General features: G+C 32.1%; 2 protein-coding genes and 3 pseudogenes across 4 annotated transcripts in view; 1 reads left to right on the forward strand and 4 right to left on the reverse strand.

Moving 5' to 3' along the window:
• LOC145965271 (lipase 3-like) overlaps positions 1-2,361 on the reverse strand; it is a 175,743-nt gene extending 173,382 nt beyond the window's left edge. The window contains exon 1 of the mRNA XM_083088699.1: positions 2,061-2,361. The gene's annotated coding sequence lies outside the window, so the exon portion shown is untranslated. The remainder of the gene's footprint in view (positions 1-2,060) is intronic.
• On the reverse strand, positions 546-1,779 carry LOC145965641 (dol-P-Glc:Glc(2)Man(9)GlcNAc(2)-PP-Dol alpha-1,2-glucosyltransferase-like; annotated as a pseudogene). The gene is made up of 4 exons (XR_014436772.1): positions 1,276-1,779; positions 853-1,195; positions 635-774; positions 546-560 (listed from the first exon to the last, which is right to left on the reverse strand). The product of XR_014436772.1 is annotated as a dol-P-Glc:Glc(2)Man(9)GlcNAc(2)-PP-Dol alpha-1,2-glucosyltransferase-like (transcript).
• Positions 2,362-4,333: 1,972 nt separating the features above from the next.
• Positions 4,334-12,117, reverse strand: LOC145965308 (peptidylglycine alpha-hydroxylating monooxygenase-like; annotated as a pseudogene). Its single transcript, XR_014436664.1, has 5 exons — positions 11,630-12,117; positions 7,405-7,602; positions 7,135-7,326; positions 5,995-6,210; positions 4,334-5,914 (listed from the first exon to the last, which is right to left on the reverse strand). The product of XR_014436664.1 is annotated as a peptidylglycine alpha-hydroxylating monooxygenase-like (transcript).
• Positions 8,624-10,781, forward strand: LOC145965642 (uncharacterized; annotated as a pseudogene).
• A 199-nt stretch (positions 12,118-12,316) lies between the features above and the next one.
• LOC145965643 (lipase 1-like) lies at positions 12,317-13,530 on the reverse strand. The gene is made up of 3 exons (XM_083089301.1): positions 13,453-13,530; positions 12,853-13,006; positions 12,317-12,669 (listed from the first exon to the last, which is right to left on the reverse strand). Exons 1-3 carry the CDS (start codon positions 13,528-13,530, stop codon positions 12,554-12,556), a joined length of 348 nt encoding a protein of 115 aa, XP_082945427.1. The 3' UTR covers positions 12,317-12,553.
• Positions 13,531-14,359: the final 829 nt, after the last annotated feature.

The following is a 14,359-nucleotide window of genomic DNA, read 5'->3' on the forward strand; positions in this document are numbered from 1 at the left end:
TAAAATTATTCAAAGATTCGGAAGCAAAATTGTTTTTATTATTTGTAGATGGAATAGCTAATTTGAAAATATATGATTCCATCTCTCCCAGTAATTTTTCACGAGTCTTAACTTATATTCGGTTTATTGACTTATCATATGTTGTGATTTTTCCTAGATTTCGATATTATATTCATTCTGGTGTTTCAGCCATTTGATTTTATCTTTGCAATGACAGTGTACACATTTTCTGAATTATGTGATATGCATAATATGTCAGCAATTTTTTTTTATATACTTTTTATCCATTTGTGATAAACGTAATTATATATATAGAAAAATAATTTTCTCATCTTTCAATTTGCAGTAAACAATATTCTAAATATAAATGTAATGAAATAAATATTATTGCCTTATTATAGTTATATGATCATAACGTACACAAGTGTTAATTATTAAAATAAGTTGTTTATGGAAATAAGAAGACTATGACATTCTTCTACAATAAACTTGATAAAGGATAACGAATCCTTGCGTAACTCGTATATTATCTGCTTCCATAATAACTAGAAGTGATTAGACTAGAAGAAACAAGTTTGCAAGATTAATTCTTCCAATGCTTATATATGCATTAAAATTTTTCAATTTTACTTACACAAAAATGCAATAGAATATTGAGCACTCATGATGAGATTGTCTGTTCCATCCTATTATCAAATATATCTAACGCATGTTTTACAGTAAGGAAGCCAAGCCAAATGATGTTTATGCGACCAACAAGTACAACTATTAAACCTGTATAATATTACTTTAATTCGTTTCAACTTTAATTTTATTTTCTCTTTCTTATGATTTATATAAATATATAATTACCTGCAAATGCTGTCATTTTTGTGTGCTTATATTGATGCACAAACAACATTACGAGTACTATATTTACAGATATAACATCTGTATAATAAGAAAAGTACCAAAAATATAGTGGTGGAAAAAGAGTAATATCGTAAGCATAAGTATCGACCAATTATTCCATCGCTCTGTTTCATTAGATTTGCAATTTTCTTTTATAATACTATACATAAGATAAAGATTTAGGCACGTTCCAAATAAATTTACACATCTTATGTATGTATGCAATATTGCACATATTAAAAGCTGACAATATCGCAGTTGTAATAAGATACAATCCTGGCAACGTAGTGATTTTTGGATCCTGCTGAAAATAATTTAATTTGATTTATTTTTGAGAATTGCGTGCAATACTTGAGAACAAATTATTTTTGTGCCATGTATTACCTGCGTAAAATTCCATGCACAGTATCGTATTGTCTGCGGTATATCAAAAATTTCATCGATGAAATAATGTAGTTGAATACGATTGAGATATAAGAAAAGTAATATAGTACTTGTAATAAATAACGTTAATGTGGAATACATAAATATTTTGTATTTTAGTTTCATGTAATTGAGATGAGATATGACACTCATGATTTCTTTAAAAATGTGTCCACAAATATCATTTAACTTCAATAGCTGCACATTCGTTAAATTAATACTATTACGTTAATATGCTCCTCATTAAAATGTGTAAAACTGTACGTCGCACACATTTAATACGATTAATATATTACGTAATAAAATGTATTACACTAATGATTAAATATCATTTTTATTATTTTTAAAATATGATTTTAAATATTAATTTTTCAAGATTAAATATTATTTTTAAATATTATTTTTAATGGTAAAATCCACGTAGCACATGCTCGTGTTTACATTCGACATCTGACACGAGACATTGAGAGGTTAAGTTAGGTTAGATCGGAAAAATTATCGTTTAACAGTTGGCATCCCTACAAGATATTCTGCGCAAGCCCTGCGCGCGCGTATACAAAATAAACTTCAAATCGCTTCTAGCCTAACCATCTTCGCGCGATCGACTTTACTTGAATTGCATCGCGTCGCATCGAATTATGATGCGGCGCCGATTTGCCCGAAGGTAATTCGGGACGTCGCGACGCTGTATAAGCGTCGAATGAGCACGAATTGTCACGCAAATATGATAAATCAAATCGACTCACCGTTCACCGGCTGTTCCACAGGCCGCTCCATTCGCTCGCCTCGGGACGTCCCATTCTGATCTTGATGCACGCAAACTCACACGATATCGTTAACGCGAACGCGCGACACTTTATTCGGCACTCCCGATACTCGCTCGCGTCCGATAATCGTCGTCAAGGGCGCGAAAAACGCGACGCGACCTCGCTCCACCTTCGCGATCGCGCCATCGCCGAACTGTCAAAAACAGCTGACGCGCGCTTCCATCGACGTATTGTGAAAGTCGCGCGATCATCCTCGGACACTCTCGACGCTCGTTCACTCGCGATATTCGTTTATTTAAGATTAAAAGAAGCGAAAAATGCGGATCCGCGGCAACTGCGTCTGGCTCCGATTCACGTATGACGTGTTCAATGGCGCGGAACTAACATGGCGGCCGAACCGGCGCGCGCATTCTGCGCATGCGCGTTTCTGCGCATGGCCATTATACGCTCAACGTTCGCGCGACTTTGATCTCTGAATATTGTATTCTACGGCTTTGATTAATAGCACTTAATAATAAATATATAAAGGTAGAATCAATTAATCATATTGGTCATACGTGTAGATTTGTCCGAAGAAAGAAAATCAATCTTAATAAATTTAATACGTTCGCATACAAATACACACACACACACACATACATATATATACAGGGTGACCCATTTTAACTTAGGCAGCCAAATAACTCGAAAAATAAGCAAGATAGAGAAAAATGTTTTAGACAAAAGTTGTATGGTTTCGAGGGGGCCATAAGATGTTATCATTGGTTTGACCTTGAAGAGTCATTTGAAGGTCACGTGAAGGTCACTTCAATTTTTTTAAATGGAACATCCTATATATTTTTGTACATTCTTGTAGCTCATCTCGAGAGCTTTCCAAAACACTATAATTAAGTACATTTTCGTTAAGTACTTTTTGAGTTATGAGGCTTGAAATAATTTCTTAATTTTACATAAACCGCAAAATATCTTGTAAAATATTCATTTTTCGATTACCTTACCTTAATAGTTTTATGTACAAAATAATGAGAGGAATCAATTGGTGTAAAGAAAACACATAGTTGTTTCGAAGAAAAAATATGTAATTTGCAATTAACAATTCCATATTTTTTCTTAAAAACAACTATGTGTTTTCTTTACACCAATTGATTCCTCTCATTATTTTGTACATAAAAGTATTAAGGTAAGATAATCGAAAAATGAATATTTTACTAGATATTTTATGGTTTATGTAAAATTAAGAAATTATTTCAAGCCTTATAACTCGAAAAGTACTTGATGAAAAAATACTTTATTATAGTGTTTTGGAAAGCTCTCGACATAAGCTATAAGAATATGCAATAAAAAATAGGTGGTTCCATTTAAGAAATTAAAGGTGTCCTTGACCTCACCTTAACGATGCCATCCAAGGTCAAACCAATGACACCATCTTATGTTCCCCTCAAAACCATACAATTTTTGTCGAAAACGTTTTTCTCTAAAATGCTTAGTTTTTGAAAGAAAAGGGGTGTACGGGTGGTCTAGGACACCCTGTATATATAGTGTGAGGCTTTGTTCTGAAATATCTGCGTTATTTTCAGAAATATATATATCCCCTAAAAATCCTTATAATGGTAAAAGAATACGCCAAGTACCAAATAAAAAAAAAATCTTTAAAAAAATAAAAAAGTCTAAAAGAGTGATAAAAATAAAATATTTAAAAACCGATATGAAGAGATCAATACTATTAGCCAAGTACAATAAGTTATGTGATATTAATTCGTAATCGATTTAATAAAAATGAAAGGATTAACAAATATATATTGTATATATATATATCGTATGATAAAATTTTTTATTTTATTCCAGATATGTAAACGACGGGGCGGGGGGGGGAAGGCACGCCATTTTTATATTTCTAAATAATTCTACAACAGACTCAAGAAGGGCAATATTGTTATCAAATTGTTTCTTCGTCTTTTCACTTTCTATTGTTTTCCCTAACGTAAGTTTCGGTGTCCGCAGTTATTAAAGTAAACAACATTTAGAACAAACTTCAATAAACGCTGCTGTAGTATTAAATTCCTGTTTATCTTTCTCTCGTAGCAAAAAAATATAAGGCACTACTAACATCTCGGCTCGATATATTTTTCGCTTTATTTACTTTCTTTCTATTAAATGTACCGCAGGTAATATCTTTTTTTGTAATTTTAGATGTTTAAATTGTAGATTTTCTTAAATATCGATTAATTCATTTAAATGTTCGCATTTAGCAACAGGATAATATAAATTGTGAGTCTCGAGAAGTTTTTGAGGCAATTCAATAATTTTGTTATTTAATTGGCAATTGCTTTTCTACTTTTTTATTTTGGAAGTTTGTCAATGAAATACATGTCGATTCTTTTAGTGTATCTTGGCCTGATGAAGATGGTTCTTTTAACGCGTAGTTGATATACTATGTGTTTCGTTCTACATTATGTGACATATAACAAATATCAGAATACTAATATAATATAAATGATACGACAGAAAATTAATAAGAAATTAAACTTACGTTACAAAAATCAGAATCTATTTCATTATTATAAGTTGAAGGTAATACTGTCATATTTTTCGTTTTTATTTCGTGTCCAAAAATAGTGGGTATATATAACTATAGTATATTTTATTTTAAAATTAATAATTCAATTAATAAATTATTTCACAAAAACGTTTTTATCTCCAAATTAAAAAGAGAATATCGCTTCTATTTTATTTTAAAAAACAAATCGCATTTTATTAAAATTTTATATTCTTTTAACAACTTCAAAAAAATTATATAAATAATTTTAAATTTAATAAAACGTTGCTACAATAAATTAAATTCATGTAAATTTCATCCAAAATCTAGCAATATAAATGCGATTATATATAATAAAAAATCAGTTGTAAATCATATTAGGATGGCTTGATCCGCAAACATAAATTTTATCCTATCGAATTTAAATGCACATAAATATACAATATGTGGAAATATTAGGATTTTTCCTAATTTTACATTATAAAATAAAATTGGGAGATTTATTATTATATCAAAATAATATTAATTAATTAAATTAAATTATATTAAATTATATTAAATTATATTAAATTATATTAAATTATATTAAATTATATTGAATTATGTTAAAATAATATTAGGAATATTACAATGTAGATGCCTCTTTGTCAGGAATATTTATGAACTCTTGATTCCAATAATATGTAGGTGGTCCTTTAGAGAAGCAATATTGCCGTTTTAAGGGGCTATCATTCTCAACATAATACATAATGTACAAATTACACATTTCATCTTCACTTGTAGAACCTACATAGGTGGGTCTATCGCGTATATTTTCCATCGTACAACGCGCTGCCAGTCTATCACCATATGTAACTGGAATTTTGTTAGTAACAGGATAAAACATTTGGGGAGTCAATGGATCTCTCTTACCGAGTTCAATCCACTCGTTATTCGGTTTTACCACGTAACCGGATACTACCTTTCCGAGTGAATGGGTATGCGTCTTATACGCGAATGGATAAATAGTCTTATTTTCTGATATAGAACAAGAAGTTTCCATATGTGCCACTTCTCCAGGTGGTATAACGCCATCTAATGTTCCTAATACGATGACACCAGCCAATTTGTTCGTTGGATGTGTCGTATAATGTAAAATTACACCCGAATTATCCGTTCTGCCATCCTTGAAGTAATCGATGTGTATGTAATGCACCTGCAGGACAATATACTGTATAGAAGAGTCACCGCCTACTTTGAAGCCCACTCCATCCGGTAGATTTAATGCAGGAGCATCCCTTGCCCAGGCATAGATAATCTATTAAAATAAAAGATTCGTTCATGATTTAAATATATCCACAGAATTTGTAAAATATGTTATATAATTTTAATTTTTACTATGTGAGTCCCTTCGCCACAAGGAAATGCTGTATCCTGTTTATTTGCATTAGTCATTTCTCCGCAATTTCAAACTGGTTTTGCACTACCTGGCTTGACGCAACCAAAAATTAGCATGTGATGAACTGTTTTCATGGTTGCATTTGGCTCGAAACCAGTGATGTAATAATTTTTTGTAAAATTTACCCGAACCGAAGTGCACAGATACAATTCAGGCTATCAAAAAATAATATAGTAGGATATATTGGATAATTTATATATCCGTAAAAGAAAATTATGCACTAGCTATTCGAAAGATTCACTAGAAACTAGAATGGATTTATTATAAATTTATTTTTTATCACTGTATACATACAACTAATATATAATTGTCATAGAAAATAAATTGAACACAATACAAAATATATATATATATATACAGGGTGTCCCAGACCACCCATACACCCCTTTTAAAATGAAAATAAATGGCTTTTATCAAGAATCGCGAATAATTTTTAAGTAAATCGGATACGCTCTATCAAATGGTGATATTTTTAACTTTTGATTCCGACCGGAAATACGCCATCCGGATCGGAAGTTGAATTTTTTTAGGGGAACATGGTACTTTTTATGACAGATTCGAATTATACGTGAAAAAAATAAGAAACTTTTGTATCAAACGTTTTTTCTGAAAGTGCCTCTGTCAATTTTAAAATTGACCTTGAAAGTAAGTGTGATGAAATAATGAACTTCAATTTTAAGATTGACAGAGGCACTTTCAGAAAAAACGTTTGATACAAAATTTTCTTATTTTTTTCACGTATAATTCGAATCTGTCATAAAAAGTACCATGTTCCCCTAAAAAAATTCAACTTCCGATCCGGATGGCGTATTTCCGGTCGAAATCAAAAGTTGAAAATATCACCATTTGATAGAGCGTACCCGATTTACTTAAAAATTGTTCGCGATTTTTGATAAAAGCCATTTATTTTCATTTTCAAAGAGGTGTAAGGGTGGTCTGGGACACCCTGTATATATATATAGCGAAAAGATTTTAAAATTTCTCTGATATATATTATTTTTCACGGAAAAAACATATGTTTTCAAAGATTATCTGGACATTGTTTTCGCTATAAAAAAATAGAAAATTACAGTACTTACCGTATCAGGTTTTACATTCGGCATAAGCAGCGGATATTTCTCGATATTATAACAATATATGAACCTGAAGAAAACGGCAAACGCGAAACAATACGTTAACGAGCATTTTCTCAACATTTTCAAACACCAGAATAGAATCTACGCTCTTCGGCCTTTATCGACACTATGATAGGGAACCCACCTGTGAAGGTCCTGGCACAGAAAAATACGTAAGCAGTAAGACGTAAGCACTAAGGAAATCAACAAATCGGAATTCTCATGTTTTCTTACGTTTTAATACGGTTGTCTTTACTGCTCAATCGTGATTGGTCGATTTCCTTACTGTTTATATATTTTTGTGTGCCAGGGCCCTTAAACGTTACAGGTCGGTCGATACGACGCTTAACTACAGACGTCTATGCCTAGGTAGCATATCTTTGTTTCAAAAACGTTTTACAAATGTTTCTTCGAAGTATTTCATAACCGACTCTTGAAAATGTTTCTGATTGGTTAAAATGTCCACATGAAAAACGTTAAGAGATAAGTTTCCTTTCTGATAAAGAAACGTTTAAAAAACGTTTAAAATACGTTTTTCTTTTACGTTTTTAAATGTTCGTTATACGTTCGTTATACGTTTGAAATACGTTTTTTTAGATGTTAAAAACATTTGTTTTCTCATGGAATTAATAAAATAATGCATTCATATACACTCTCGAAAAGTGAATCAATATATTATCAGTGAAAACAGTAAATAGAGTCACTGATACAGCAGTTATAAGTTTTATTATAGCACTGTAAATCAATAATATTTCACTGAAACAATTAGTAATATCGACTGTTTTAATCAACAATATTAGATTATAATTTATCTACTTCGTATAAAATTAAAAATTTTATTTAAAACAATTTGGACATTTATATTAAACATATATATAATAATTATTAATTCTAATTATTAATTTAACACTTAAATTTAATTATTTAATTACTTGCGCTGGCTGAAAATATGCGTTTTTCAACCTTTTTTCAATTTGTTAGCTTTTATTTCGGTTTTAGGACTGTATCTTATTTAAAGAAATGGGTTTGGATTAACAAGCGGTTGTCTAGATTAAATTTGCGTATTATATTTTTGAGGAAGTGCATTAGTCACAATGTAACACCACAACATCTGAGTTTTTGTAACCGTTATCATAATGAATTACACCATTCCGTGTCACGCAGACGACATGTTAATTTAAGGTCTAGGTTCGTTACGGATATATTGAAGAACGAAATTAAGGATTCCTACAGACACATTCGAGCATTGCGCCGCGAGATGTTTGTTGTTGTTCGACTTATATCTAACAATTTACCGATATCTATCTGTAATAATTTTTTTGTTAAACAGAGTAGGTCTCAGCGCGCTTTCTATCTCTATGTAAGTTCGAAACTAGACAAGAAGTTTAAATGGTTGTTGAATAAACAACTGAAAGAGACACTGAAAGATATTCGTCCGATTCGTTATTTTTACATGCATCCGAATCATAAATCTGCAGTTGTGACGCATCCAGTTAGTCAATCTTCAGCAATATATAATAATGTGAATTTTTCCTTTAATCCCCTACCCTCCCCCTCTTCTATTTGTATCAACCTTGATCCTTCATCTTTCTCGCCACGTGTTTCTCCGATCTTGGAATTAAGAGACGAATGGTTTGTTAATTTATCTTCGGCGCCCATACCCCATGATGTGATACGTTTACTACAACTTGGAGAGAAATTTTGTTTACCGGTGGTTGACAAGGAAAGAACGACTGTCGAATTACTGAAGAATGTGGAGTATAACATCAACAGGCTGCCCACAGAGATACGTACGACGTTGAGAAACAGATCTTTCCCTATTATAAGTACCTTTTATAATTCCTTTTCAAAAAAGTCTCCTGTTGATGAAATTATTTTGAGTTCTTTGAATGCTGTAAAAGAATTCACAAAGGAGAATCCTGACATTTTGTTCACGAGAGCCGATAAAGGCAATATAACAGTCGCGTTGAATAAGGACGATTATCTTTCTAATATGTCTATTTTGTTAGCAGACAAAAACACGTATAGAGTAGTAAATAAGAACCCGATTAATAAGGTGATTAGCAGTTTGCATGATTTGTTAGTGAGATGGAGAGCTCGTGATTACATCTCTGTTGCGAGATACAGAGCGTTAAATTGTACGGATGGCGTTTTACCGAGGGCCTATGGGCTGCCGAAAATTCATAAGAAAAATAATCCGTTACGCATTATAGTCTCATCTAAGAACACGCCTCTTTATGGCCTCGCCAAATTTTTACATGACATTATTTATAAGTCTATTCCGAGACCTGATAGCCAAATTATCAATAGCGCACAAGTTGTCGACAGACTCAAGGGTAGAAATGTCGATGGTGATGTAAAATTGATTTCACTGGATGTCGTCTCTCTATTCACCAACGTGCCGTTAGATATGGCCTTGGACAGTCTTTGTGTCAGATGGGACTATATAGTAGGGAATTGCCAGATACCTCGCGATGAGTTCTTAATGGCAGTTCGCCTCATTTTGAACTCTACATTTTTTATGTTTAATGATGTTTGCTATCAACAAACATTTGGCACGCCCATGGGCTCTCCTCTTTCCCCGATCATCGCGGAGATCACGCTCCAAGATTTAGAAGCTAGGGCGATCGCGACTCTTGATGTGGATCTTCCATTTTATTTCAGATACGTTGACGATATTGTGTTGGCGGCCCCCCCCTCGATACTTAATACTATTATGAACACGTTCAATTCGTTCCACACTAGGCTGCAGTTTACTATGGAGGAGAGTGTCGACAACCTGTTTGAATTTTCTTGACATCACAATCATTTTAGAAAATGGATTTATCGAATTTAATTGGTTTCATAAACCGACTTTTTCCGGAAGATACCTCCACTTTGAGTCGCGACACCCCCTTTGCCAGAAGAAGGGTACGATAATCGGCTTGACGGATAAGGTTTTCTGGCTTTCTCATCCAAGATTCCATAAAGAAAATTTTGAATTTGTCATTAACATTCTTTTGAACAATGGATATCCGCTCTCTTTTATCTTTCACACTATTGCTGACCGGCTTAATATTCTGTTTCACAGATTCAGTGACAAATGCAATAACATTCTGACGGACTGTGAGATCGGGACAGATGATGTTAGTGGGGGAAGCAGGGTTACATATTTTAATGTCCCATATGTGAGGAACATATCGGAACGTTTTCGACATTGCGTCGGGAATCTTAATGTTAGGCTCTCTTACACGGGAATCAATAACTTACGCCGATTTATCAAGGTCGGTAAGGATGGTTTGCAGAGAGATTCGCGCAGTAATATAGTGTATAAAATTAACTGCATGGACTGCGACGCTTCTTACGTGGGACAAACTGGACGCTTGTTGAAAACGAGAATCAAAGAACATAGAAGGAATCTTACGTCCGTCATCGCGGAACATAGAGCGCTTGATCACACTTTTGATTTTGATAAGGTTGACATTTTGGATGAGGAAATGTTTTTAGGTAAAAGACTAATATCTGAAATGATTCATATCAAGCGCCAAAGGAATTCGTTGAACCTCCAAAGCGATACTTTAAAGTTGAACACATCGTGTCTGTCGATTATTGAAAACATATCTAAGATTTAATGAGCTGATGTTTGCCCTCCATGTACATGGATTGTTTTTGTTCGACCACAGTTTGATAGCGCTTTCCGTTGTTGTTTGAATTTTCGACTTAGTTGATTGTTTGCGTGCTGGATGTTCGTTTCGTCTCTGTCGGTCTTCTCGTTGTCCGAGTGAGTAGCCCTTGACTGTTGTCAATCAATTTTTATTGCAAATATATGACTCTGTTATGTTTACTTTGTCAGTGCATCGCTCCTCGCGCTTTTTACCGTTGAGAGTGCTGCTTGCATCGGTCTTTTTCGGGTGGATCGACTTGGATGGGATAGCGTTCACTCCTATAGACTATTGTATGTATGTGATTATGCTTTTTTTTCTCTTTTGTATTGACACCGCATCCTTTTTACTGTCTTAATTGGCATTTTTTGATTGTATTAGAATCACTGAAGATGGCTCGAAATGAGGCCGAAACGTATGAAATAAAGAAGAAAGATCGTTTCAATTGACTGTCTGGAGGAAAAATTTTTTTTCACGCCCTACAACCGCGTTGGCTCCTTATTGCCTCTTATTATTCATTTTAATTTGTTAATTTTGGGGAGCGTTTAACTTTGTGTAATTTTATGTTAATTACTTAATTTCTTCAATTCCTTAATTTCTTAATTTATACTGATTTATATTTAGAAATGTAGCAATGCCAAATTTTTTTTTGTGAATCTTTTAATTATTTTATTTTGCATACTTTTTTATTTTTTTGTATCAACTTCTACAAGTTTTGTATTTTTAATCTTATGATTTTTTGTTTTGTAATAATGATTAATAATAATAATAATAATAATAGTAATAATAATAATAATAATATAATGGTAATTATTTACTTTAGGAAAGCTTGTATTCACATTATATAATAAAAATGCCGTTAAACTTTTGATTACGGCTTTAGTTTCTGAAATATTTTAATCGAAAGTTTATTTGACGTAAAATTCCGGATAAGCTACTTGGTAGCGCCGCGTCGAGAACAGTGGACTCTCAATGCTCGGATCCTGTTTTTTATGTACTTGGCGTTGCGACGCTACCGCGTCGCTTGATATTTTATGAGCAAGATTGCTTAACAAAGTCTACGATTACTAAAGTTAAGAGGTATTTAGTATTTCAAGCACATCTTATATTTTTTTCCAAAATTGTTTGAAAAACGCTTGTTACTCGCACCGCGAGTTATGCGTTGATAACTGATATCTGATTGCCCTATCATCCTGGTAATAGTACTTGTATACAGGGTGTCATGAAAGTGAGCATGACTTTAAAAATTAAGGTAGATTGGCTCAAAATTAGAAGAAAAGTCTTGTACAGTTATGCAATATTCGCAATAATTAACGAGAAGAAATTAAAGAAAATCGGCCAATGCGTGGCTAGAAGTGCGTGGCGGTGAAGGCGGTCTCATTGTAACATAATGGCGGCGCGCGGCGAAGCAGTGAAAAGAAATATATTATATATATATATATATATATATATATATATATATATATATGCTTATAATATTTAAAGTGTTCCATAAAAGCAGAAATTAATATTTATAATTTTGCACAAAGAATGATTTATCAACAATTAAGAAAAAACAACAATTATATTATATTGACACAATAAAATGCAAGATATCTTGCAAGCGATGCATTTTCGAAAAAATGAGCACATGTATATAAGTTTAACAAATTCTTACGTATTACGTCAAATGAAAACAAATATTGTAACAATTATCTTTATCTCATTTTTATAGCATTATTATTCCTATTTTGTGCTAGTACCTAAAAATCCCAAAATGTCGATTTCAACGGAGAGAGGGGAATATGTGCCCTCGAGTAAATATTACCACGAAAATTGCCCAACCAAACATCATATCCCTGATCTGCTAATAGGTAAGCTAAAATTCAAAAAAATTGTTTACAATATTTATCATATATTACTTACATTTTCATATATCAATTATATATATATAACATAAACTTTCAAATTTTGAGATTTTGGAATTTTTACGATAGAAACGAAATTAATAATATGATTTTATGATACATTTATTATTTTAAAAATTGATTGACGATCATACCGAATGCTTTGTTCTTGCCAAGAACAACCCAGTCAGCGGAGCTGCTTAAAAAACCATGCAGCAGCAGCACGGGTAAAGAATCGTTGCCACCTGGGATACGATGTAACGTCAAGAGATAGCCATCCTCCGTCGTTATAACGTGAGTTTCCACAGGCTAATCCGCTTCTCTTATCATCTCCGGCTGAAGAAAAATTGTGTAAGAAAGAGGAAAAACTGATCTGAACTTGAAATAAATTTGAGCAACAAGAAATGCATAATATATTTATTTTTATAGGCATAGGCATGCAAACATACATATTTCACGTTCTTTTACATTTTAAAATAAAAAAAGAAAAGAAATTTAATGTTAATTGAGCAGTATTAGTAATTAAATATTAAATCAACTCTTCAAAAGCAACAAAAATACATAAAAATACTATTCTATGTGTCTTTAAAGACTATAATATATAATTATGCGGAACTATGCGATTTTCGTTCTGAATAAGAGAACGCGGCCAGTAACAGCAGATTACTTTTTATCGCTTTCAACAACATTGAATAAATTGACAGGAATATTAAATATTTTAATCCTCGTTTCTATGAATGAAAATTTTCGTTTACCGTGTCGAGAATGGAATCAGAATGGAATTCGATGTTCGACTGATTCCAATTAGTCCCTGTTATTCTCCTAATGAGCATACTTATCTCAGAGGTCACATTTATCGGGGCCGTGCTAATTGTAAGATGACAAAACGACAACAAATTTATGAACCCGATCAACTTTATTTTATCAATGAATGATTCAATAAGCAGTGAAAGGAAACGGATAATTCGAGAGTTTTTCGGAGTATCGAAATATATGTCGTCGAAAATAAAGCAGAACACGCAAAAGAGCGATATAGATACTAATTGCTTTTTATATGCTGTTTACTATATATAGAATGAATCGTCATTGATTTATGATTATTTTTTATCAGCTGGAAAAAAGAGAAGAAGAGAAAGATATTGTTGTATTATTAATCATACGAGCAAGATATTTTCAAAAATAAAAATATAAATTAAAAATTAAATCGAAATTGGCACATAAGAGGCACAACGCGGTAGTTGGAGCGCGGATAAGAAACAATAATTCCTTCTTTTTTATTATTAGTTTATTACAAAACTTATGTGCTCTTATGTGCCAATTTCGATTTAATTTTTAATTTTTAATACTGATAATTCTCTGCCGAAATATTTTACGTATTACATATGCACGTGGAATTTTAACTTATGGAGGTATATTTTATTTTATAAAATTTAATTATTAAACGATTATTTATTAAACGGTTGATGTATCACGGAACCTTTCATTATGTTAATTATTTGGATTTATTCGATTGTTTTATCGCGCTTTTCGGAAGTCAAATTCTATAATATTTAGTTTTGCATTTTAAAAGACTGACTTATAGCGAGCTAAATAAATAAATAAATAATTAAATTGATAATAAGTAATTAAATTAATAATAAATAATTAAATAAATAATTAATA

The sequence above is a fragment of the Camponotus vicinus genome, unplaced genomic scaffold (genome assembly GCF_025532165.1).
Source record: "Camponotus vicinus isolate PSW18456_S1 unplaced genomic scaffold, iyCamVici1.0 SCAF_14, whole genome shotgun sequence".
NCBI classification, from domain to species: Eukaryota; Metazoa; Arthropoda; class Insecta; order Hymenoptera; family Formicidae; genus Camponotus; species Camponotus vicinus.